The sequence below is a fragment of the Silurus aristotelis genome, assembly GCF_946808225.1.
Source record: "Silurus aristotelis genome assembly, chromosome: 18".
Taxonomy (NCBI): Eukaryota; Metazoa; Chordata; class Actinopteri; order Siluriformes; family Siluridae; genus Silurus; species Silurus aristotelis.
In genome coordinates this window covers 16,924,545-16,950,652 of record NC_139591.1, presented here as the reverse complement: position 1 = coordinate 16,950,652, position 26,108 = coordinate 16,924,545, and the positions used below count along the sequence as shown (strand labels likewise).

The window sequence follows — 26,108 nt, the reverse complement described above, 5'->3', positions numbered from 1 at the left end:
GTCTGGGAGAGATTTGCTGATGATACTGTACAGTAATTCAGTAATTCAGTGGTCAGGCAAAGCTTTTGTCACTGCAGAGTCCTGCACCTTTAAGGGTGGCGTGTGGGCGGGCCACGAGTGGGCGGAGCCTAAACATGGACCATTTCGACATGCCCTTCTGAATCGACTCATTTGAGTTATGACTCATTTGACTTACCACAAAGGCTGGCATGCCTAAAAACAATTAGATCACATTCTCAGAATCAGATCACCTAAACTCAGTTTTAAGATTTCTTTCTTTTTCTCTCGTTGATAGCTTAAGGTTTTGCTGAGGTATGTAAATCAGGTGTGTTGGCAATATCAAAAAACTCAAACCATGTAGTTTTTAGGGGGTCCCCAGGAAACTGAGAAGAGAAAATAATGCAATTCTGGAGCCTTTCTGCTCCATAGTAAAGCACAAGTGTTTTCTACAGATTCATAGCAATCTATTTCATTCTAAAAGAATTTCCACTTGTAATAATACACCTTTTACAGTCCACAGAGCAAGTTAGTGACAATTAAACCACAGTGATTGTTTCCTAAATGTTGCTCTGATTGTAAATAATTTAGAGGATTATATTATTTCTATTGTTTCTATAGAGACATGGCAGCTTATTTATGTAATTTAATCCTAAAAAATAGGTTGTTTCTAGCAAAGTTTTAATGAACACCCATATTTATTTTTTAGTCAATATATTGGGATACAAAGAAAATCAGGAAATATTTACATTAAATAAAGAAAAAAACAAATTATTTTAGAACAAAATGGCTTTGTCAGGCATAAATTAGTATTAAGCATGGTATGTCTTTCACTAACTATATCTTGAACTCTGAACTCGCTGTCACTGTTATATTGCATTAACCGTGTGCTTGGGATTGTTATCATGCTGAAACCATTCCTGAATTTCAAACTTGGAGTCATTACTCTATAATTCTCTTTTCCACTGATCTTCATTCCAACCCAGCTGTAGCATATCTTATGCTTTTCACTCTGTGGACCTTTCTAAATAGTGGTTTCTTCCCTGCTACCTTTCCACAAAGACCTTTCCTGATCAACCTTCTTCGAACTGTAGAACTTCAGACTGTAGAAATTTTGTGATCTTTGGCATTTTTAATGGAATGATGTGATCGAATGTTGGCCGTATTAGCAAGTTCCAATAAATTAAACGTGTGTGTGTCTTCAAGAAAAACATTTTTAAGGTATTTGAATGAGGCTATAATATATATTTTTTTATCTGTATCATTTCATAATATTATTTAATCGTACGCAGCATTTTGGTTATGAAATTCTGTGAAAAAAGATGCCAATTGTTAAAAAATTCACCACATTGTCGTCAATTAATTAAGGTCGCATGCCAAAGTGTTTCATTTTTTTAAAATCATATATTTCATCACTCTACAATCCTGGCAAACAAGTCAAGTGTATCTGGTGTGAGGAAAAGAGGGAGGGAGTCGCTGGGAAGGAATCGATTCGCTGATGACTCATTTCTCACTAGAGGGCACATTGCGGAGTTGAAAACACACACACACACACACACACACACAGAAAGAGAGAACCAGGCGGGGATTCCGATCAAGAGCAGTTCAGCGCAGACTTAACCAGAGTACGGACTGCTTTGTGGACTCAGCAGAACCAGGCGCCATTCGGACCGGTACCGCGACTCCTTGGTGTCAGAAGCGCCTTTTTTCCCTACACACGCAGGTAACAAGGCACCGAGCAGCTGTTATGAGAAACGATGCCAAGTCAAGTGAATGTGTTGTTTTTTTGGTGGTGCGTAAAACGCAGAAGCGCGGTCGCTGCTTGATTTTAGGCGATGTCCCTAAACAGCACTAATGCCTCGTGTTAAATATCGGACAAGACGCACTATTTAGGCGAAAGGTCTGTGGATTAGGACGCAGCCACAGGCAGCGGTCAATCGCCATGGTAACCGAGAAAGCTTCCCTGGCCACTGCTCTAGTAGTCCAGGAGTCTGTCTCTCTCTCTCTCTCTCTCTCTCTCTCTCTCTCTCTCTCTCATTTTCTTTACTGAGTGCAAACGTGTGTCCATTTCCATGTGTGTGCGTGCGTGTGTGTGTGTGTCCATTTTAAATCCCGACATCAATGTGGATTTTTGCATCACTTCTCAGTTTACACCTATGCTTTGGTTTCTCGCATTTTATGTCCTAAAGGTGCAATAGTCGGTTCATTTTCCTTTACGTACTTATATATATATATATATATATATATATATATATATATATATATATATATATATATATATATATATAAAAAAAGATCTGGATGACATGTAGAGCATGAAGCATAAAATAATGGTGTTTGAGCCTCGCGTTTACAAAATCTGTTGGGAAAAATCTGTTTGGAGAACTGCATTACAGCCCGTATGGTTTATATGGATGCATATTCAGTAATTCATTTTATAGACACTGTATAAACCCAGTAAAATCCAGTGGGCGGGGCTTCGTGTCCATCAAATAATAATCATCTATTGGAGGCCATTTTTGGGGAAATCTTATTCAATGCACAATTACACACAATTTAGTAATAAACAAACTATTAAAGTCCTATTTTTTGGGGGGGAGGTGTAAATCTGATATAATGCACATTTACAGACACTACAGCAACATACAATATACAACTTAACCGCTTACTCGCTTTCTTTCAGCTTTCTAAACGTGTTTGGGTTTTAAAATATCTATATTTAGGTGTGTGTGTGTGTGTGTGTGTGTGTGTGTGTGTGTGTGTGTGTGTGTGTGTGTGTGTGTATAATGTAATTAAAGAACATACAGAAATACTAAAATTCTTACATTACGAAACTAATAATCATGATATTTGGGGTCAAGTATTTGTACGAAGAGGTAAAAAGAGTCTTGCAAATAAATCTTTTTTTCCGGGGGAAGCAGTGAAGATAGATTAACAGATTTTCTGAGAATGAAAGGAAATATGGTCACGTGACACACGGGGATTTGTGTGTTTGCACTAAAATCTAACATTTTTATCTGAGCTGAAAAAATGAAGCAAAATTGCAAAAGACGAAGAAAATATCAACACCGCAGGCAAATGTTTAAAAAAAAATATTAATTGAAGTTAAAGTATATGGGAATCAATGCAATAATTGATTCCCATAAATACACTTTTTATTTAAAAATATTCAGTGAGGTGTACTGGCAGGTTGTGTTATTATTATTTGTTTTACAGTGCTGTACATTTGCATTGCAAGCATGTCACAGAATTATTATATATTAGCATTTTGCAGAATGGTGCACAATGATACATAGTATTTTTATACAGTGTAGAAACTAAAGTCTATTCTTTTTCAATTTTTGACATTATTAAGTTTTATTTTTGGTCCATTATGATTGTGTGTGTATAGTAAGATTATTATAGATATAAAGATCGTATAATAGATCACCACCTCGTAGATGTACATTTATTTGTTGTTAATGATGAATGGGAATTCGGTAGAAAACAAAACAGGAGTGATGAACAAGTGCTGTTGTATTTCCTTTCTTAAATAACCATGTCTGGTGCTGGTGAACAGCATGTATGGATTTTGGACTGTGTTTATTGTTGTCATGAGGTTTCCTGTAGCTTCGGTCAATAAGAAGAGGCTGTAAAGGTCAGAGTCAAAAGGTTACTGAGAGGCACTGGGTATTAGTGCTGCTGTTGCTGCTGTTAGTTCAGGTGAAGGAGAGGAAAGAAAAGTAACAACGAGCAGGAGAGAATTTGTCTTCGAATGGAAATCGGGTTTGATACATATTTATCTCAGGCATGGGATTAGTGGCTTGTTTGGTGTAGGTGGAAACGGTGGTTATATTGAGCCTCAGATCTCGTAAATCACATTGATCCACTGGATTTAGCGTTTGCAGACGTTCCAGAAACTAGGGGTCAAAACCTCATTCCGGTTTCTGTATTCAAAACAACACGTGAATGTCACTTCTGAAAAACAGGCAAACTGCTAACGGGAGGCTGATTGGAAAGTGAAAGTGTTTTTTTGTTTTTTTTAACCTGTCAGGGGTGAGTCAGAGCTGGATGTGTATTCTCTTAGTAATCACCCCATTTTAGAACGTGACAATGAAACCGTAGGCTCTCCCTTTTCTGTTCTGAGGTCGATGTGTATTCACCTCACACCCCCCCCCCTCTCCCTGATCGTCTTGCCCATCGTGTTTACTACAAAACAATGCAAATGTATATGCTAATTCTGAGTAATTGTTTTTGAGGTGCTTTAAGGTCAGTCTGCAGGTACCTTTTGTTTTACAGATTACACACAGAAACGTGGATTTTAATGGTGTGCTACAGGAAAACCGTGGTCTGAGGCCGATTGCATGAGGTGTGAATATCGCTATTGGGTTAGTTAAAGTGTGAGAGTGACTCACTCGTGGTGTTGACGGTCGCTCGGAAAATGTAAATGACCCCATCATCTCTTGTTTTATGCTTGGGAATACTGCCATATCAAGAGAGAGAGATTGAGAGAGAGAGGAACAGAGATATTTAAACGAAAAACAATGCTTGTCAATTCATGCCAATGATGCCATTTCTATAGAGTCTTCTTTACATATAGAAAGACAAATCATCTGTAAATTCAAGCTGATCAGGTTTGTGCCCTTGCTGAGACAATATGTAGTGATAAAACACTAGTTCTCTTATAAAAGATAATGAATATAGTTGGCTGGGCAGAGGGGGGGAAGCAGTGGGGGGGTCGGCAATAAAATCCCCCTGAACAAAGGATATATAGGAGCATTAAACCTGAATATCTTATTGGGATATATAGCAACGGATTGTTCCGTACACGATTGCTTTACTAGCTGAATTTGTACTTCAGTTCCAGGCAAAGATGCAGGTCAGATAAATTAAGCATGCCACCCTTACCGTCATCACCCATTTAAAAACGGCAGCTGTGAAATATCTGTGCCAGGCAGTGGCATCCACAGAGCATTCCCACAAGCGGCTTTGGCCTTCAACCCTCTTATTTTTACATGTGCGCTCCATGTTTTTAAATGGAACCCACGCAGCTCACTGTTTACTTCGATGTCGTGTTCATGCACGATTGGTGTCTGGAACCGAGCGGCGCACATTTCTTTTCTATGGGATACCGTCCTTTATGCGTAAAAGGTCACTCGTTTAAGAGTTTAAGTCTCTAAAAAGGAAAGGTGCTGATTATGAGAAACGTGAACCCTGTTACTTTTGCGGCATATAATTGAATTCAATACAATTACCGCCAGAGTAGATCTACGACTTCTATATATAGGTGTATCATCCAGTTTTTTGAGGTGTCAGGGTAGGAAAAGGGAGAAGGGAGGGGGTTCACTGAGTTTGATTAAAACACCAAGTCTGTGTCAGGTGAACCGCGCACAGTCATATTTTTTTAAACAAGACATTGAGAGAGAGAGAGAAGGGAGTGCGGGGGTTGTCGTGTTGGAGGAAGAGAGGTCCAGCTAAGTGAAATGCCACTCATTCCTGTTGAGTCGAGTCACGAAGGTGAGTGCCTTGTCTGTGTAAAGCTGAAGGATTGATGCATGAACCTGTCTGCCGGAGAATTCAAAGTCCAAGGCCGTCGCAGAGCCAGCCTATTACCAGCACTGTCCTTCATAACTTCTTAGCACGGCCGTCCTTTTGGGAACCTTTAAAGCCGAGGCAAGGAGACAGCGTCTGGTGCAGTAAGCTGTGGCGGGAAGAGATTTACGTAATGACCCGACTTATACGCAGGTGTGTGTGTGTGTTTGTGCGCGGGCAGGCCAGGGTCAAACTGCAGTTAGCTGAAGGTGGATTTTTGCAGATTTATGAATAAAAAAACAAAGACATTTTACAAGAGGAAGCCTCCATATGCCACTTGAGGGAGAGGAGGAACCTTTGTTTTTGAGATTTGTTTCTTCTCTCAATACAGGAACCGAAAACGCAGTGATGTTTGTCTAATTGCAACTTTTACAGCTTTTCGTTGCATCAATCGCATCACGCAATGAAAGCGTGTTTTATATATATTCCCGTACAACTGAATTATCATTAAATATTTGCTCTCCATATGGATGGATATAAGCTGTTTACAGACGTCCTACTTCCACTTCCACACAGTATTTAAATGCAACATTTGAATATAAAAGCCCAGTAGATTAGATTAGCAGAAATAGCTTCTCGCTTCCTCCTATCAGTCTTTCTCCTCACATTTAGCACTTTAACGGACACTGAGTCGATCCACAGTTGGGTGTCAGCTTTTGTCACTGTTTTGGTTAACTTGCTAGTCTTGTCACATTCGTCGTTTTTCCGCAGAGCACAGAAACTTGGCGTTCTCGAAAACGAGGCCTTCCGTAAGCCTTTCCAGGCACATGAAAAAGCTGCGAGGGATGAAGTTGTCTTACTTCCTAAAGCTGACTGACACCAAGCTCCTGCTGTCGGAGCACAAAAGCCTCCGCTCAGGGGTTAAAGTGAACCGCGCTGTTGCCGGGCAACAAGGGACACCTCTCCAGCACAGATAGATGGCGGAGAGTGGATATTTTTCCCTGGGTCGCAGTCAGCGGTGCTGCGTTGATGAAGTCTCGCCACATAGTCCTTTTTTGTGCATGCTGAAGAGGAATTTACTCACACTGAGACATGTGGCGCGTTCACCGCTGTCGGTTACGAACACACAAGCGCAGCACTTCGCGCTGCTTTTTTTTTTGGCTTTGCTTTTCTCCCAAGCTGTTCCAGCCAGCCGTGATTTTGGCTCAGTGCTCTGCACGGCGTAGCACTCATCCTTGCCCCATGACTACTTTCCTTGCATCCCAATTAGCGAGGCGAATGGAATGAGTTAGAGCTCCTACAGCGGATCGGGAAACGTCCTTGGGCGCCATGGGAAGATAAATGCGCCCTCCTCGTCCTAGCGAGCCACTTCATGCTTCTCAAGGCTAAGCCCTGGGTAGAGAGTAGGCATTAAGACTAACCTGACCTTGACAGAAAAGTCTTTAAAAAACAGTCCAAAACAAGGTTCGGTCGTGTGATCATCCTCCTCACAAATAGGCCTTGCTGGACTTTGTGTAACACACACACTTGTCGGAAGATTTGTTGTCAAGTGATAAGACACTCTTTATATTAGCCTGGTCATGAGGTTATGAGCAACGTAACCCGTGGATCTTTTATATTGTTGTTATTATCAGGAGCAACGTGGTTGTTGCTGTTGTTGCGAGAATTGCTTTGTTCACTTCGACACCAGTGTCAAATACAGAAGGAAATTTCTCTCTTGGATCCTTTCCAGATTTTTTTTTTCCCTCTTCCAGCATAAACAGAATCAATTAATTAATCTTGGCAGCTGTAACCAGACTAGAGGCACATTTTGTATAACCACTTCCTTGTTAACAGGCGCTTGTTTCCCATAGCAACCATGACAAAAGCATTTCAGATGTACTGGTACCCAGCTGAGGTAATTTTTTTACCACTTAAGGAACACTTTCATTTGGGTTACAATTTGCATGGAATTGAGCATATTCAGTCAAAAAAAAAAAAAAAGGATGATATAGTTCATTACTTCTGGATCGTTTAGAGACGCGAACGAAAATCTGTGTGCTTAAATGTGCTAATGCTCCACTTGTGTAATCATATTTACAGGGCTGAGTCACCAAGGCCAGACGACTCTGATTTAGACCGAGCCTCTCTTTAAGCCACCTGCCCTTCCATTCAGGGCTGACCTTCATGCTCACAGCAAGGCAGGGCCTGGCCTAAATACATTTAAATGGGTTTAATAAGGTCAATGAGCAATGATTCAACAGCTTATAAACACCTTTCGGACGAGCGATTGATGTTCGAAACATATTGGGTTTGATAACGGAGCAAAAGAGATGTTGGTTATGGGTTACCTAGACAAATGTATTATTGTTTTGTTAACTAGATTCATCATATGGTGAATGGTCCATCGACACCTTCTCTACAAAATTGTCCAGAATGTCCTTCTTTGCTGTAGCATTGCAATTTCTTGTCCCTTCAACGTCTTGTAGCTGAATGGACAAAACCCTACAGCCAAACTTCAAGTCTAGTGTAAGACTTTCCCAGAAGAGTGGAGGTTGGGAACAGCTAAAGGTATGTTCACCAGGCACATATGAACATGATGTGTCTACAAACATTTGGACACATCCCCTCAGTGCTTTTTTCAATGCTTTTACGAAACCCCGGCTAGAAAGTCAGCCAAAAGGCTAATACGCTCTCTTTGTTTTCCCACACCAAGTCTTGTCCACACGCTAACCACGCTGCAACATTTAATGCCGAGGAGTCTCTGGCATTGCACATCGTTTCATATGTACATCATGCATTATCCATGTCGGAGGAAGAAAACATTGTTGTGCCGATGCCACGACCAGGATCAATATCTGACCATTTGTCGGTTTGCGTTGCCTAGAAACACGTTCTCGCATTACAAGGATCACACGGTGGATCGTTGCTGGGGGCGAGAGAGCTCGCGGCAGCATTATCAGCAAACATCTCTTTTTCGCCACAAAGGCAGCGCGCTCAGATTGAGAGGCAGCCGTCGATTCGCTGTAAAGCTCTTGGGGATTTGGAAGGCAGTGTCTGTGTACACCAGAAGTTAATGAGTAAACCTGTCTGTCTGTTAAGACGGGAATTTCTGCACCCAGGATGCTGGCGCTGATGGGTTCCTCACTTTGCTCATGGAGCTGTTCCCAAGCTGGACAGATGAACAGGATACGGAGAACGGGATAAAGTGATTGGGCTGTGAATCCTCTTTCATTAATTACGTAGCCTGATAAGAGCTGCATATTTCTCCGAGCTTGTTCTCAGCACACTGGAGTTAATGAAGGTAGTCTTTCTTAGTCTTGCTGTCTCTCCAGTTTTTCATGTCTTTCCTTTCTCTCTTGCTCTCTCTCTTATTCTACCCTCTGTCTCTTTTTTTTTTTCATTTCCCTTCTCCCTTTTTTTCTCGAGGTGCCTGATCAAGACTGCGGTGCACTTCACATGCTGTCATAGAAAACACACACACACACACACAGAGGAAAAGTGGGTCATGGCGACCTATTTTTCTCACAGTTCACGGAGGCAGAGGGTGGCAGAGCTGTCGTCAGTCAGATGGGGAGCATGGCCTCGTCTCCAGACACAGCTACATGGAAGTGGGTCAGCGGCAAAGGCTACATCTTGTAAACGACTTGTCGTATTCCGGAGGAAGCGGCAAATGAACCGTAGATTATATGCCCCGCGTCGTGCGTGGAGGTTTTTCTCTTTTTTTTCCCCGTGACTCCATTATATGCGAGCACACCGAAGCCCTGCAGAAATACTCGTTGATAAAAGATACAATGCTTTTCTTGGCTTCCATTTTCGTTCCACTCCCAGTGCAAGTTTAACCGACCGAAAGCAGACCAAAAATAACTTCCTAAGTTTGCACTCTATCAGGATACTCAGCTGATCCTAGTGCTGGATGCTTTCCCAGTTCCCAATCCAAGTTGTTGAATTGTTTTTTTGTTTTTTTTTTATACACAGACTACATGATCACCTTGTATAAGGTTAGAGTGGGTCATTGTAGATAAATTCCATTAACACTTATTAGCATAACAAAATAAATACTTTGCAAATTATACAAGGCGAAGGAGTGGACTTTGGAATGTTTGGAGCGTTATCCATGGCTCAGTGACTCCTAATGGCGCTGTATACTATTTAAACAATGAAAATCCTGCTCCTGCTTTTTTTCAGCACGTCGATCAAGCAGTATAGCAAAGGTAAAGGGACTTTGACTCAGAGTGTGTGTGTTGTGTGTTTTAGTGCCTGAATTATACTGGAGTGTGACTTGCAGGTCGTAGTGCAGAAGCGCCCACGAGCACTCTGCCTAATGGAACCCGACTCGGCTTGTGTTGAAAGCTTGCTATATTTACACAGGTGTGCGAGGCCCTTGAATGAAATGACACGTAACACACATCAGCCTGGAGTGGGGTTATATGGCGAGGATTAGCATCTTGTTTGCTTGCATGACAACAACAGATCTGTCATGGCACGAACGCAGAACAACCAGAAGTTCTGACTCGTTTCTGATCGCGGATCGTTTCCACGAACTAAGGCTGGGTGGCGTTCAGAAATAAGATCGGGCCCCGGCCGCTCTAAAAACCGTCATCGGAAGAACAGAGCAGATGGTTTCCAGCAGGACTGCAGAACCCAGGCGACAGCATTACAGTCAGGAAAGGTCACTCGACATAGCCGGCAGAATGGACTCCGACCCTGCGAGATCTCCCACAAAGAATGAGCATCCTGTCCACGCTCATGATAAAATGCCTTGTTTCTCCTTTCATGCTTCAGCAGCAAAGACATGGAGGACGATCCAAATATTTGTTTAATACTCTGAACCTCAGCTTGCCATGCTGGTGCTTACAAGGGCACTGCATTTGCATAGTGATAACATTCTCATCCCTCTTCTGCAGAACACTTTCACAGTAGAGTTTTTTTTTTTTTACTTTTTCTTCCTGCCCGAATTATCAGTTCCTTGAAAAACGTGCGGCATCCCAGCAGATCGCCATTCCACTGATCTGTCGCTTAGTGTATCAAATACCTTTATAACTCCACTCCTCCTTATACCAGGCTTGCACAGTTTCAGCGGTAGCTTGTTCAGCAAATCATGCTGAAGCTTTTTTCCAGGCCTACCATATTCCTAGGTTGCGTCTTGGCTGCAAAATTTAGCTCATTATTATTCCGAGATAAGGCAAGAGACTCTACGTCAAACATGACCATTTCCTCATCGCCACTGCATTCTTTGTAATTCTACAATTGTGTATATATATATATGTATATATATATATATATAAATAAATATAAATTCGTTCTGCAGAGTTGTTTGCAAAGGAACATCATTGTTAAATTCGTTTCACTGGCATCTTGAGACAAATCACATTCACACCCACAGTGGCACTGGCGCCATCCAGTCAGAATCCCCCCCCCCCCCCCCAACACACTCACACCACCCTCCTTCCCACCCACTAAAACTGAATTAGTGGGAAATTTGCGTTTGAGGTTAAAAATAAACCAGTCAGACCTTTTGAAATTCTGCTGGTATCTGAGTTCACTCATAAGGTTAGAGATCTAGCTTTCTGATAATGCTATTCCCAATGGTGGGTGTGTGTGCTGAGAGCAGGCGTGCAGATTGGAAGAGCAGGAATCTGAAGGAGATTTGAGATGTCTATCAGACGGCATAAAAGGTTTTTGTCTTGCAGATCCAGTTCAAGGACGCCTGCAGGCAAGGCAGCTCGTGTCATGCCAGCGATGCCGCTCAAGGTCACACACACACAAACACACACACACACACACACACACACACACACACACTCTCACTGTCTCTCTCTCACACTCACACTCACACTCACACTCACACACACACACACACACACACACACACACACACACACACACACACACACACACACACACTCACACACACAGTTGCCCGTGACATTCAGGAACAACAGGAAATGGGGGAAGGGGAGTAGAAGAAGGGCACTGTAAAATCCATCAATCTCCCCCTTTTCCCCCCTGTGCAGACGGGAAAAGGGGATTTAACCCCCTTAGTGGTGCAGGGCTCCAGTTCCAGATCTGCTGTTTTGTGCCGCACAGTAACCTTTGTTTCTGTGATAAAAGACTGCCTCCCACTCTGTCTGGCAAATGTGAAAGGAGCCATAGCAGCTTTGTATTGCCAGAGTGTGTGTGCGTGTGTGTGTGTGTTTTAACTTGGAAGAAGTAGACAAGAGAACAAGGAGAGGTCTTAAAGTTATTTAAAGAGACAGCCATTCAAATTTGCTCGCCACGGTGGCCCCCTCGCTCACTCAACTCCACGACCGTCCAAACAGCCCCCTGTCGCTTTCATTTCGAATTCCTACTCGCATTTATCCTTCACGCGGCGTCACGCAACCGGGCAGCGATGTTCATCAATGTCGTCGTAATCACCTACACTGTCTGGCGTAGTGCTGTTTCAGACGTCGGCCTGATTATTACAGAAGTTTGCAGACAAAAGCCTGAATCCGCCTGTCAGAACGCGGCAATAACATGCTACGTAGTCTGTCATCCATAAAGATGTGCGTGACCCAGCTGAGAATAAAGCGATTGAGCTGTTTGGAACAGCATGGATCACCTACATGACACACTGTCCCTAAGCGGTTGATGAATATCAGAACGTCCTCTAATTTAACAAAGTATCTGTTCCAAGAGAAACAAAACGTTCTACCAATTGGTTACGGTTTTTACAAAAGTCTATAATCCCTTCAGGCAATCCTGAATCCACCTCTCAGCCCATCAGCAGTGCTGTGGATCATCTTCACTTTCAAACGTCGGCTGTTTTGCTTCTTTTTCTTGAGGTTCTTGATTAAATGGAGAAGTGGACACTTAAAGATCGATAAATGCCGCAACGAGTCCTGATGCACCAGACCGTAAATCTTCTACAGGCTGCCCTCCAACTCGTTCCCTTTCATTTTTATGGATTAGCTTTCACATTACTCAAAACAGATGTGTTTGGAGATGAGGAATTGTCTGGTTTAGACACATTTGTCAGCAGTTGATATATGCTGCATCCTTGGATGCACTGTTTAGGTTGTGTTGCTTCTTAATGTTTTCCTGCCTCGACCCTTGAGCTAGTTTGATGAGTTTTATGTAGAACATGGATGGTTTCTGACTTAGTTTCTAAAGACCAAGTGTTAAATTATTAGCATAACTACCAAACCTGAAGTTCCCAGAGTAAGCCTAATTCTCTTCATCCCTCTTTGACTTTTACCTAAATTATTCATCATAGGAAAGAGAACAAGGGAGGCAGTGTATACTCTGCAGCATAAATATTTGGGAAGAAAGCCTTCAGGTTGGTTTTGTGCCAAAGCAAACTGTGATTGTTTTTTGTACTTTTGGCTTGGTGGCAAGATGAAGGAAAGCGGGCAGGAGCTGGGGTAGAAGGAACAGAGCCCTGGCCGTAATTGGCACCCGCAGCTGCGCAGGCGCCTGACAGAGGGACGGTTTTGTGCAGCCTCTGGTTTGTGTGACAGCTGCCTAATTGGGCATTCTCCTCTCGCAGCACGGCTGCTGACGAATAGCGGAGGATTACAGATGAGGGCACAGAGACCTGCACGACCTTCACCGCCAGCTCAGAGGAGGAGGAGGGGGGCCTCTAGGGTGGGGTGGGAGGGGGTCACCGGAGGATGAGGTCGTGAGAAGGTGGAGGTTCTTGCCAGGTGGCAGATGACAGTGTCACATGACAACAGGCTGATGTCAGTATGTCAAGGGCGCTGCTGTCATTGCAGGCTCTCGCTCTCTTTCTCTCTCTTTTCCTCTCCCCTCTTTCTTTCACTCATTCTCTTTCTCTCACTCTCTCTCTCTCTCTCTCTCTCTCTCTCTCTCTCTCTCTCTCTCTCTCTCTCTCTCTCACAGTCCCATAGTCTTTCAGTTGTTCTGGGTGTTTATTCTACCTTCACAGCCGTTGGCTGTCTTCACACGTCAGCATGAAGAGGGAGAGCAGAAGATGGCAGTTTCCTGAGTGTGGTGATATTGAGTTCCTGCTTTTCTCGCTCTCCCTCTATCTCACTCTCTCTCTCTCTCTCTCTCTCTCTCTCTCTTTTTTTTTCTGAATACTCCGCCTTTCCCCTCTGGTAACTCCTCCCCTCAGCTGCATGCGAGACAGCCAAGGTGAGGTTGTGTCCTCTTGTTAGGAGCGATTAATGGCACTCGTTATGTACATAATGAAATATTCCTGCTGATGCAAAAGACGCTGTTGACTCTCACTCATCTCCAGCTTCTTTATTGCTTTATTGAGTGAGGAAGATGCAGCTTCTAATAAATGAGCGTTCTCAGCATTATTGATACGAGCCACGAGCTGGGGAGTTGCTGGTTTGTGGGCTTGTATCAGCTGATTAAAAAAATTAAAGAAAAATTTACTATTTATATGTACACATTTCTTGAATCTGATTGATGAAATGTTGTTGAATGGTGTAGATTTCTAAGAGTTGCTGAGCAGTTAAAAATTAATGTTATATCACATTGAGAATATGTTAACATTTATAGCATGTATTGCAACATTTAGTTTTTTGCAACTGAAGTTGTTTTGTGGACATTTTTAAATAAGTCATACTTTATTCAATAAAAATGTTGACTGATTGGCAGTGAACCATGGGGGCATAAGTAGAGTAAAACTATTCCTTATATCATTCCTTAGACATTATGAATAAAAAGGTATATAGTATAAAAAACTGTTAGTTGCTGGAATACATGAGCATGTGCATATTGGTATATATTGTAGGGTGATAGAGCAGAATTAGCTAGTGGGTGGGAAGAAGTAAAAAAAAAAATCACAGATGTTCAGTAGTTCTGTCTGTGACAGACGTTACTGTCAGGCTCCAGCTCGCCTCTCCAATTTCTGGCCCGAGGTGTGTGTGCTGCATGCCTAATGAACGTCATTTTAATGTCTAACAGCAGCAAAGACAGCTCCATGCAGCTGCCAGACACTCAGAGAGTCAAAGTTTGTCCAATAATATCCATCACAGATGACACGGAGAGCCGTTTGGTGAGAGGGACTGAGAACATGAGTGTGAACATGTAGTGTTTACTACAAGAGAAGCGAGGCTGTGTGCGAGGTTACCACAGATTAAACTGTAACCTTGTGGTATAACGGGTGTAGCTTTGCGCTGTCTGAGACCTCTAATCCTGTGCCCTGGTACACGTGGCCTTGATCAGGAGCAGCACAAAACAACATGCCTTCCTTTACCATTGGCAGCGTCTGAAATGTAGAACAACGTGGGAGAGAAAAGCGGGAGGTTCAACGGATATACGAGGATGGAAAGTGTGTGTGAGTCTAAGTATGTGTGTGTTGGTGAAAGACCAAGTGGGAAATCATTAGCATTCAGCCAAAGCATCATTGTCAGTAGAAAAAAAATTATCAGCACTTTACCTGTATCTGGATTCACAGCTTGGGAAAAGGTAGAACTACTACTTCATGTTCAATTAGATCACAAGATATGAGTGCTGTCAGAATGAATTTGGTTGTTGGAATGTTCTAATATTTCTGTAATGTAGATATGTTTAAAGGCAAAAATGTTTGTACAGGAAAAGTGGAGTAAAAATCCCTGTTTTAGATTTCACATTTTCTTCTAATTCATGAATTGAATTAAATTGAAACTTAGGGAAATGCTATGTTTTTAGATTAGTAAGCAGTAAGTTTATTGTGCATGACTATGTAGATTATATAAAATTGTTTTATAGTAACTAGCCTTTTTAAATTTGTCCCATAAATTCAGAGTAATTGAACATAATTGAACTCTGATATCATGTTACTTGTAGGTTTCTTCAGAGTTTTCTGGTTTCCTCCCACCTCCCAAAATAATCCAGTAGGTGGATTGGTGACTGTGAATGACTGCTGTGGTGCCCTGTAATAGTGTCCTTTCCTGTGATGAGCCCCAGATCCATGATCCTGACCAGGATAAAGTGCTTACTGAAGATTAAAGAATAAATAAAAACATTTTTTCAATGAATTTTCCAATTAGGTTCCCTGTTAGTATACTGTTAATATGGTTGTACTAAAGGTGGTCCATTATGCATCTTTTGGGTCAGGTGGTACCGAAAGTAGCTCAGCGTGTCATATTGGTGATTTTAGGTGGGGTTTCAGGCCCGAGCCGTATTCTGAATCAGTTTGGATAACTGAGGTGTTATAAGGACGGAGGTGATGGATGGACCTGGACTTGGCAGGATGAATTTCAGCTGAACAGAGTAATAGGTGTTTGTTTGTGTGTGTGCTTGCTCAGATGAAGTAATGAAGTCTAGAGGAGTTAGAGGTTTAGTGATTAGACTAGGTGTGTGTGTGTGAGAGAGAGAGGGAGGAAGGGAGGGAGAGAGAGAGAGAGAGAGAGAGAGGGAGGGAGAGAGAGAGAGAGAAAGGGGAAGAGAAGTTTCAAATTAAGTCTAGAGGAGTCTAAACTCTAGTGATTAGAACGGAGGATACATGTGGGAGAAACGGCTAATCACATTTTGGTGGGTTGGCATTTTATTGGCTACGGCTCAATGCCACGCTTGCCAGCTGGCTCAACGCTACCTGACGCTGTCTCAAAGAGGTTACGCTCAATCGTTTTGTTTTTTTTAATAGGTTAAGTGCACTTAACTGATTAGAGACCTAGCTCTCGCTCATATATATAAAACGCTGCCTGCATGTCAGGAACAGATGCCTGCCGTTCTTTCTTTCCACTACTAATGGACACTCGTTCTGTCATTCAAACCTCGCTGTATTCCAAAAACGTTCTCAGCTCGTCCAGAATACATCCATTATACTATAAATCAAACTTTGAGTCGTATCAGCAACATTCATTTTATGTCAGAGTAGTGCAGACAGGCACCCACAACTCCAGCGATCAGCCTTGACTTTTCTCAGTCTTTCTGGATAAAACCTTAGGCGATTCATCATCTCGTACATATCTGTCCCTTAAGAGCACCTTGTGAAATGAATATTTAATCAAGACAGACTTGGATTTATTGCATTGCTGCAATAGACTTTTCTGGACAGAATTCACCTCCAATCACCCAGTTCGAACAGCACAGAATATTTAAATAGAGTTTTAATTCTACATAACCAATGCAAGTATTTAATTGAATGGCAATTTTGAAATGAAAATTAACAGAAAATATAGATTTATTTTATCCATGCCTGAGGTAGAGTTGGAAAAAAAACGACTAGATGTTAGAAGACATCTGGTATCTTCATGACTGAGTATTTGGCTAGCTCACTTTTAAATTCATATTATTTTGTTACAGCGCTTTACAATATTTTATAAAATACCTTATTTAAAAGGGTTGTGGTGATGATAAGAATCAGGGTCTAAAAAACATGGGTCTGGTGAAGTAATGTAGGACAGTGATGGGGTTCAGAGATATAATGTGGGTTAGTAATGAACAGTGTTGCACAGGGACAGGTAAGAGATTGTGTATTTGTGTGTATCTGGGCAAGTTAGTAGAACATGCCTCTTTACAAAATAGGTCACCTCAGTCTAGATTTATATATATATATATATATATATATATATATATATATATATATATATATATATATATATATATATATATATATATATATATATCTCAAAAAGAAAAAACATTTATAATCATTTAAATGTTCCTGTGGACAATAAATTTTCCTTTCTGATTTAACAGATTCCCAAGTGGCTCCACTTTTACTAAAAATAAGAATTACAAGTGAAATAGCAATCTTATGATTTACATTTGCATTGGCATAACATACCCAGTGAAATAGTCCTCATTGGAGGAACAAAAAAAATCTCCTGACCCACATAACACTGCACAATATGAGTAAACGTAAATACCCAGGGTTTTGGTTCATCCCACCCCATGAACTCTTTTGCAGCAATGAGAACTTGAACCCTGCCTACAAGCTTTAGAGTTAGAGTAACCCCATCAAATGCAGGATGGAGCTTTCTCAATTTACAATAATGGTATACTGTTGAATTTTAATTGTCTCTACCACTGGGTTTTAATACAAAGCTCATGAAATGTGTTTATCAGTCATGGGCTTCTCAGAGCGATGTTAGGTTTCATGTTAAACTTTCCAACATTTTTGGTTATCTTACAAGCCTGTTGTTTTATTTAATCTCACTGAGCGCTATTAAATTTACAAATGCCTAAGTGGAGGAGCCCTAAAGAGTAGCTGGCTCAACCCCAGCCTCAGATAACATCATCAAAAAGTGTATAGCCTTGGGTGCTTCCTTTAGATTCCTGTAACCTTGACTTACCATTTAATGCGGCACATTCTTCTGCCAGCCCCATGCCTGATATTAGTGATATACACAGCCAGGGCCACATTGTCACTTTTTATTAACACTGAGTGCTTTGCATGGGCACCAGCTGTTGCATCAACATGAGCGTCTCAAGATGACCTTGATTTCCACTTCCACCACGAATCATGTGGCTTTTTTTTTTCCCCTCCTTCTTCTCCTTTTGGTATTAAGGCCACATTTTCAATAGTGTAAATGGAAAATGGAAGTAAATTATTATGCCTTTTTTGGGGAGAAGTGAGAATATTGCAATTAATCCTGTACGCCGCATGTTGAACAATGAAGATTGGCTTTTAGATATCCAACCCCTGACATTTGCATCAGGTCTATCCTTGGCAGCACAGACCATTTTCTCCCCAACTCAGGGCTGGAAATTGCCTCTCTTCCACTGATAATGTTGTGACCTTCCTGTTCTTGGTGTCTCCGAAAGTGAGGAAAGGCACGCTGCGATGATAAAGCATTCGCGCCTGCCGCTGCTTTTCTCTTGCCACTGGCGAGTTGAAATCACTTAAAATGCTGTTGGGTGTTATTGGTTGACATTGTCAGAGATAAAGGATAATTACTTGGAGGCTGGTAAGGAGACAGAAACAGAGAGAGAGAGAGAGAGAGAGAGAGAGAGAGAGAGAGAGAGAGAGAGAGAGACACTGTTGCTCTTTATGTCCAGCATGGTGGGGTGTGGAAAGTCGTGGCGAGGTGTGAGGGGTCAAGTTTAGTATGTATTCCAGGTATTGCACCCATTTCCTTGTCCATAGCCACATAGCACCTCATATTGAGTTTCATACTGCCACAATAGGGCTTTGTCCTGAGGCAAGCAAGAATATACTTACTCCAGCCTACCTGGCATTAATTCATTCTTCACATGGCCCTTTCTGAGGCACCACCCATCTTTCCTGGTCAAACATATGTCAGCTGCGATTTGATCTGGATTAATCTGGGTTTAATCCTGCTCTGGAAAGGGTTTAGCTTCATTTCTTTTCTTTCTTTAATCTATTTTGCTCTGACTGTTTTGCTCCACTTGGTTGACGTCCAATTCTCATTTTTTCTTCCGCGGCTTTTTTATTATAAATACCCTGCTAACCTAAATACAAAAATAAATCTAGTGTGTTTATTGGCCTTCAACATTACAGGGCCTGTTTTTTATAATTGAGATAAGCCAGTGGCAAGGAAATAGTCTTAATCCTGCCCATTAAGATTAGTCAGAGATGTCAGATGGCCCAGTGTCTTTTGTTGCTGTCAAATTTGGGTCAGTGGCTTAGGATAGCACCGTAACTGAGACCGATGGCCTTGTCTGAAATAATTCATTAACCAGGTTTCCTCTCTGCTTTGTTTGTTGTTTTTCAGCCTTGAACCTGTTGACTAACCTTTCAAATAAAATGTCATTTGCATGAGATTTGAATGCATGGTCCTATAACAATAGACTCCCAAGGTTAGCCGTGACTGACCAGGCTAATTCCAGTTTTGCACAAAAAAAATAAAAACACTGGAAGAATACTGCTTTTTTAAATTTTTTTATTCCTGTTCAGCTCACCAAAGCTGCTTCAGGTCACAATGAAGACTCTTTCCTCGTGAGCTTGTGAGAAACATTACGCTAATGCCAGAGGCAGGAAGATTTAAAGGATAAGACAACTGACTTGCTCACAGGGAAAGGTGGAGTGCTCTGTATTAATTAACCTTTGTGGCTGTGGCTCTGACAGTAGGAAAGTGAGGGCTGTTTGTGGAGCTGGAGCTGACAGGGTTCACCTCCAGGGTCTCCGAGCACACAACACACCGGCAGTGTCATGCTATTTGACAGAGCATGAGGTCTGATGCTGTAGCTCTGTGGAGCCACATCCTGACAGGTGCACCGGGCCTCTCTGTATCTCCTCCCACTCCTGCTCTTTTACACCTGCCAGCTTTCACCAAGTGTTAGACACTGATGACCGCTTCAATCTGAAAGCGCCTTCACACCTACAGACTCCAGCAATGCCAGACCGAACGCATTAGCATTAAATACGCACCTAGTGTTTGTCCGAAAAAGATGCACTCTATGTTTTAATCTCGCCTGTTCTTGTTTTAAGACTTATCCTGTCTTAAGACGCCTAACATGAAAATGTCAAGTCTGTTTTTAGCTAGAGCTGTTGATTTGACAGGTGTGTGTGTGTGTGTGTGTGTGTGTGTGTGTGTGTGTGTGTGTGAGAAGAAAGGTGTGGCATTGGCGTAAGCAGGACGTTTGGCAGAGGGGACTGACCTCTGTGAATCTGCTGGACACTGAAAGTCTGCCACACAGTTACAGTGCGAGATAGAAAGATAAATGCAGCATGCTACTGGCTTTTGTATCTCTCCTCTGCTTTTTGTTCTGGCAGGCTGAGCGAACAAGCACAGTTAACACAGAGGGGCTTTTTTTTCTTTCGTCTTTCACACAGCTTGATGCTGAATATCAGACAACAGGGAACATCTACTCTGCCTCTATTACACAACATATTCAGTGACCATCATGGTCACAGTGAGTTTCAGATAATTCCCAGGAAACACTGTCAGCATTTAAATAGCTACAGGTCAAAGTGACCCTTTTTTGCACTGGTCGAGATCCACTCCTCTCGCTCAGAACCTGTGGTAAGGTCAGCTCTTTGCTTATTGCCTGCCTCCATCACCACACAGGAGAGAATCATGTAAACCGTGCCTCGAGTGTGTGTGTGGGGATAATCCGCAGAAATTCTCTGTCTGATGAGCAGCGCGACGCTCAAAAGCCCTTCACGCATGAGAGCAAGCAAAGACACATTTCTCGAGAGTTTTGCTGGAAGTGTCATAGCAGGACGTGACAACGCATAGAGTGGGCTTTGCTTGGAAATACTGACATAATTTATATAATCTATAGCACCCTGCTGTTTTCTCGAGTCGATCCTCTACATTCTCCCTATGGGGAATATTCTGTTGATCTGTTTGTTTGTTTTTTTTTACCAATTTTTAGAGGAAGTAACTGTAATTCTACACTTTTAACTGATGGTGGGGTGTGTTTTTGTTATTCCAGAAGTGATCTAAAGATCTTGTTTGGATGTTGTATGAGCCTGGCCTGACTATGTGACATTGAACAGATTCTTAGTGGCATTCTGTCATGTAGAACTTCTCCTCATGCTCTACTCTGCTTTTCTCCCTTTGCTGCAGGTTCTCGTGTGGTCCACTCTGAGAGCACAAGAGCAGAACGGCAACACAGAGCCCTTGAGACCTTGTGACCAGACATCCAAAGTATTCAGCGGCATGGAACATTTCACCAGAGTAGCGAGAAGGAGTTGCTGACTCCTCCCCAGCTGTGCGTCTGCACTGAAAATGTTGGCCTGTCACAGAAACACAGAAAGGAATTCCATCTGGATCTCTGTGTGATGGAATTTTTAACATCCAGTTCTTTAGTTTGTGAGACTTAGAAATATCAGGTCCCTCTTTAGGAATTAGGGCTCTTCATCTATGGCACAACAGTTAATATAATATTTTCAGCAATTGTCAAAAACCACTCAAGGGGTGCCTATTATTGAACATGACTCATGGGGAGGAACCTGGCCCTGAGACACACCAGGATTCTGCTGTTTTAACGTATTTGGAAGGTTTACTAATGCATCCGGTTGCATCTGGGCCCGGTGCTACGGCAGCAAGGAGACCGGAGGCTGGCAGCAGCAATGGTGAGGCAGGAAACCAAGGGGCGCGAGGGATTCAGCTACCCAATCCTGGCTCTAGCCCGCCAGAAAAAGGAAGTCCTCCAGGAGCAGCCTCCCTGCACCTTAAAAAGGCCAGACTGTTGCGTTCAGGAACCTGGAGTGAGACAGACAAACAGAAAAAGGGCCCAACTGCAGTACACGTGAATGGACAATGCAAAGAACACCATGAACTAAGTCTAGATAATTCTGCACAGGGCGAGAGCACACTGCTGGCCTCTCTGCTCCAGTCCTTCAGCTCACGACTGCAGACAGTAGCCATGACGCAAAACATCAGTCAGAGTTACAAACAGCTAGATGGAGAGAGCAGTCGCAGATCAACTACTGACAAGGACACCATTCAGGGCTACTGTACAGCCTCCAGTCGCCTTAAAGGCCTGCTAAGGAAAAACAAGCAACAGAGCCGCAACACTGTGCCTTACAGTCGGCGCAGCAGCCAGGACCGATGCTCAGAGTCTCCTCGTTCATCACAGAGTTTAGGGCCTGACAGAGTATCCTGTGCAGAGAGACTCAAGGCTGTGGCCAGTCTAGTAAAGAGCAGGTCTAGTCCAGCTCCATCTCCTAAACCCAGTGTGGCCTGCAGTCAGTTAGCTTTGCTGCTCTCCAGTGAAGCCCATTTGCAGCAATACTCCCAAGAACAGACCTTAAAAGCACAACTATGTGGCCGATCAGCCAGCGAGAGACTGGCAGCCATAGCTACACAGCAAACTAAAGACAATAGACCACTCAGCATGGGAGAGTCTGTGTTTGATCCAGGCATGCTAAGCCCTTTTAGTACTCTAAACAGAATGCTCCCTTCTCCAACATTAAATTCCAGTCAGAGAAGCCCTACTTTGGGCCTAGGTCAAAGTGCACTCACCAGCTCCCCACGGCCCTCTCCTCACACCCCTAAAGAGAAGCGTCCATTTGACAGGCACAGCAGCCGGCCCCCACAGAACTGCAGCAGCTTGCTTCTGCTCCTCCTCAACAATCACAACTCTCAAAAGCATCTTACTAAGAATGGCCACCTGGAAGATGACTTCACTCCTCCTAGCCAAGCCTCCTCTCATCAGTCTGACAGTGAGTACTCAAACCCAGAAAACAGCTTGACCAAAGACAGTAGTGATGCAGAGAGCTGCTACTCCAGCTGTTCCCCTATTGACCTCTCCGTGAGGAGCCGAATTTCCAGCCAAAAGTCAGAGCACCCCTCCTCGGCTTCGTCTTTAGACAAACTTACAGAGACGCTTATAAGTAAATGGAAGTCAGAGACTATTGGGTCAAAGGTGCCTGAAGCCCAGGAGTTGGAAATAAGCCCAGACATGACATCTCATCATAAGGTTACATTAATGCAGTTACTGTTGGATCACAGAAATAATGAGATGGTAAACAAAATTGCTCCGCAATCTGATTTACAGGAGGATGCTGCTCCCCGAAATGTACCTGTAAGTCCAGTTAAACGGATTGGAACACTAGAGGAAAGCAGAACACACAACTCTTTTGATCAGCTGATGGGCAGAAGTCTATCCACATCTTCAGTCAGCGGGCATACAAGCAAGACTCCATCTCCTTTTTCTTACTCTGCACCCCTGGTTCAGTCCAGTCCCCTGGACCTTTGTAAGACTAGGCAGCACACCAGTAAGAAGATGGTAGAACCTGCTTTCACAGCCAGTAAGCTGTTACATAATCTGGCTCAGTGTGGTTTACAGAGTGTTTCCCCCTCACCCCCTCTGCAAGCCAGCAGACCACAGAGCAAAAGGCAAAGTCCGGAACCTGAGTTAGAAAGATCTCGGACTCTTCTGGACAGGTTTGCTGTTCCCTTGAAAAGGAACCAAACCCCTTTATTTGAACCATCCCCTGCCACTTTCTCACCCTTTTCTGGACAAAAGCCCTCACCTCCAGCATCGACACAAATTGAAAACCTTCTAGAGAGACGGACTGTACTGCAGCTGCTGCTTGGCACTGCTTCCCACAAGGAGAACTCCCCTGACAGGAGAAGCACAGAGGTGGCTATGGGAGTCCACGAAAAGCCTCCAGGGGCTTTTTTTCATTGTGACAGTTCAAATGGCACTTCATTGAATGTCATGGTCAAAACAGAGCCAAGAGACGAGACTCTTCTTTCAGACAGCTCAGACGGTGCCGGATGCCACTGGAGATTGGACTGTGAAAGTCACAATCCCACCGTTGAAGCACACAGCAATGTTAAAGAAGAATCAAAATATGGACTTTTGAGCCAGCTCTTGAAACAGAAGACAACTACCTATCAATCGAGTCCATGCACAGAGCAGATTGTGAGCACAGTGAAAGAGGAGCAACAGGATTATCAGGTGCATCTTCCTAAGAAGAGGAAACTTTGCTTGGAGTTGGCTGAACACCTCAGTAAGGAACTTTGCCAGAGACCGCTGGATGCTGTAAGTGGGTGTCTGGTGTCTGGAACACCTGAGGCCCATAACAGCAGAAGGCTGCCAAGCCCAAAAGAAGAGGACTCGTTCATCAAGAGTCCTGTGAGTAAAGCTCTCGCGAGAGACAGCCAAAACTTCAATGTTTTGAAGCAGCTCCTTTTGTCAGACAACTGTCTGAAGGAGGTTTCAAAGCCCCAGGGGATCCCCAGTCCTTTCCTTCCTCAGGCAAACTGCAAAGCCAACGGGAACTTCAGTCAGCCCAGTTACAATCACAAACTTGTGAACTCTCCATGGTTTCCCCAGACTCCTAACTCAGGGCCTGGTCGTTTTAACCCACTCTCCTCATCACCAGGAAACAACATCCAGGGATCCTCTTGGGAAAAGGCCTCCTCCCCCAGACCCAGTCCCAAATCTGTTAAGAAAGAAACAGAATGCTCACCAAGATGGACACTCCCTGGGGAGGACAAATGTGAATCGAGTACTGATTCTCCACCTTTAATGAGGTCTAATCCTATACTGTACTATATGCTCCAGAGGAGGAACAGTCAGCTCAGAAAAGAGGAAGAGGATCATGCACAGAGAACACACCTCGGGGTTACTGTGAAAGTAGAGCCATGTGCCGCTGATCGGTACCATGATCCCAAACTTAGTACAATTTCTCCAGTTCAGATACAGAGACAAAGCAATGGCGGCGAACACCTCAGTGGGCTCTTAGAAAAACCGTAAATCTGAACTGCCAAAGAACGAAAAACGAAATTTTTGTGAAACGAGTATGTGTTTAGTTTTTGTTTAATGACAATGAGCAAATTATGTAACACAGACCACCTTTTTATGTTTCACATTAATGAATGCCGTTAAAAACGGCGACTTTACACAATACAGACTGAGTTACGTGTTACGTTTACGCAATTTGATTTATCACAATTCTGTTCAACATATACACCATTTTCCAGAGTTTGTATAGCTCCTATTACAATATTTCCAATTCTTTTTTCATCACAAAACATTTATAAAAAGAACACCCTAGTTCATATATTGTCAATGATTCCCAAAAAAAAGGATTATCGCTACATTTCATTTTATATTCATTTCCAGAAGCACAATGCTAGATTACATGCATGAGCATCACGTCTTCACATTAAAGGACGATAAAAATAATTGTACTTTATGAATGATCAGGTACATCTCATGCTGTTCTCCCTGAATGATTGTGCCACGAACTCGATCCCAGTGGAAATGACTGTGAAATTGTCTCTCTCTCTCTCACACACACACACACACACATGCACACATGTTGAAATGATATACAATGCTTTAATTTTTACATCAGGAATTAATCTTTAGGTGGTGTTGGGTGTTTGGCATGAATAAAAGAAAACTCGTATTTTTTGGCTGTCAAAATATGTTTTTACGATTTTTTTTATCGTTCATTGTTTTGTACTTTATATACGCATATGTAGCAGTTCACAGACTTGTGGTGTCAAATATAAAAATCTTTTCCCCAAGGATGTGAGTAAATGTTTATGAACTGAGAGATTTCTGTTTCATAAACAGTTCAATCATAGAAGAATAGCATGTTAAGCTGAGAGTCTACTGTGAAAGAAATTTGACCCATTGCTCAGTTAAATATAATCTAAAAAAAAAAATCATTTAGTGAACTATTTTATTTCTTCCTTTGTATGTAGATGCATTTGGATTTGATAAATTTGTGTAAATAGTGCTTTAATTATGAAATATTACTATTTTGTATTGTTGAAAAAGCCCTAGTTTTTATCGTCTTGGATTGTAAATATAATCTGTCTAATAATGTACATAAAATACAAATAATGAGTTTTGTTTTTTTGCATGTCTCTATGTTGTGAGCTAACGATAATCTTCGATTATTCTTTGTTCTGCAAGCCGTTGTGTTACGTCTGATCGGTATACTGCTGCCTGTTGCTTGCACATGCATGGGAAGCACCTGCGTATCAGTACCTAGAATGGGAAATTTCAAGTCTTAAACAATTATTTTTATTTTTTATTTTATCACAAATAGACGGTTATTTGAAGCATCAAATTTGACAAAAGTACATCATTTGTTTCTTATCCTGTTTCTGTTCTGTTACTTTTTTAAACATTTCTCTATTTTGGGTTTACGTCATGCTGTGCATCCAAGAAATGCGTTTGTAGTAAAAAAAATAAATATATATATATATATATATATATATATATATATATATATATATATATATATATATATATATTATAAAATATCCGTTTCATCTATGATACTCTTGTGA

At 42.3% G+C, this 26,108-nt stretch overlaps 1 protein-coding gene across 3 annotated transcripts; it reads left to right on the top strand.

The window, feature by feature from the left end:
- Positions 1-255: 255 nt before the first annotated feature.
- On the top strand, positions 256-26,018 carry nrip1b (nuclear receptor interacting protein 1b). Of its 3 annotated transcripts, XM_083567684.1 has the most exons (3): positions 1,507-1,720; positions 11,181-11,241; positions 20,910-26,018. In XM_083567684.1, exon 3 carries the CDS (start codon positions 21,277-21,279, stop codon positions 24,553-24,555), a length of 3,279 nt encoding a protein of 1,092 aa, XP_083423810.1. In that variant the 5' UTR covers positions 1,507-1,720; positions 11,181-11,241; positions 20,910-21,276; the 3' UTR covers positions 24,556-26,018. The 3 variants fall into 3 exon arrangements, with proteins under 3 accessions (XP_083423811.1, XP_083423810.1, XP_083423809.1); XM_083567685.1 differs by lacking the exons at positions 1,507-1,720; positions 11,181-11,241 and adding an exon at positions 256-312; XM_083567683.1 differs by lacking the exon at positions 11,181-11,241.
- Positions 26,019-26,108: the final 90 nt, after the last annotated feature.

What these genes read in the sequence shown, in the direction of transcription:
- nrip1b (XM_083567685.1), top strand. Translation starts at nt 21,277, where the DNA reads ATGACTCATGGGGAGGAACCTGGCCCTGAGACACACCAGGATTCTGCT.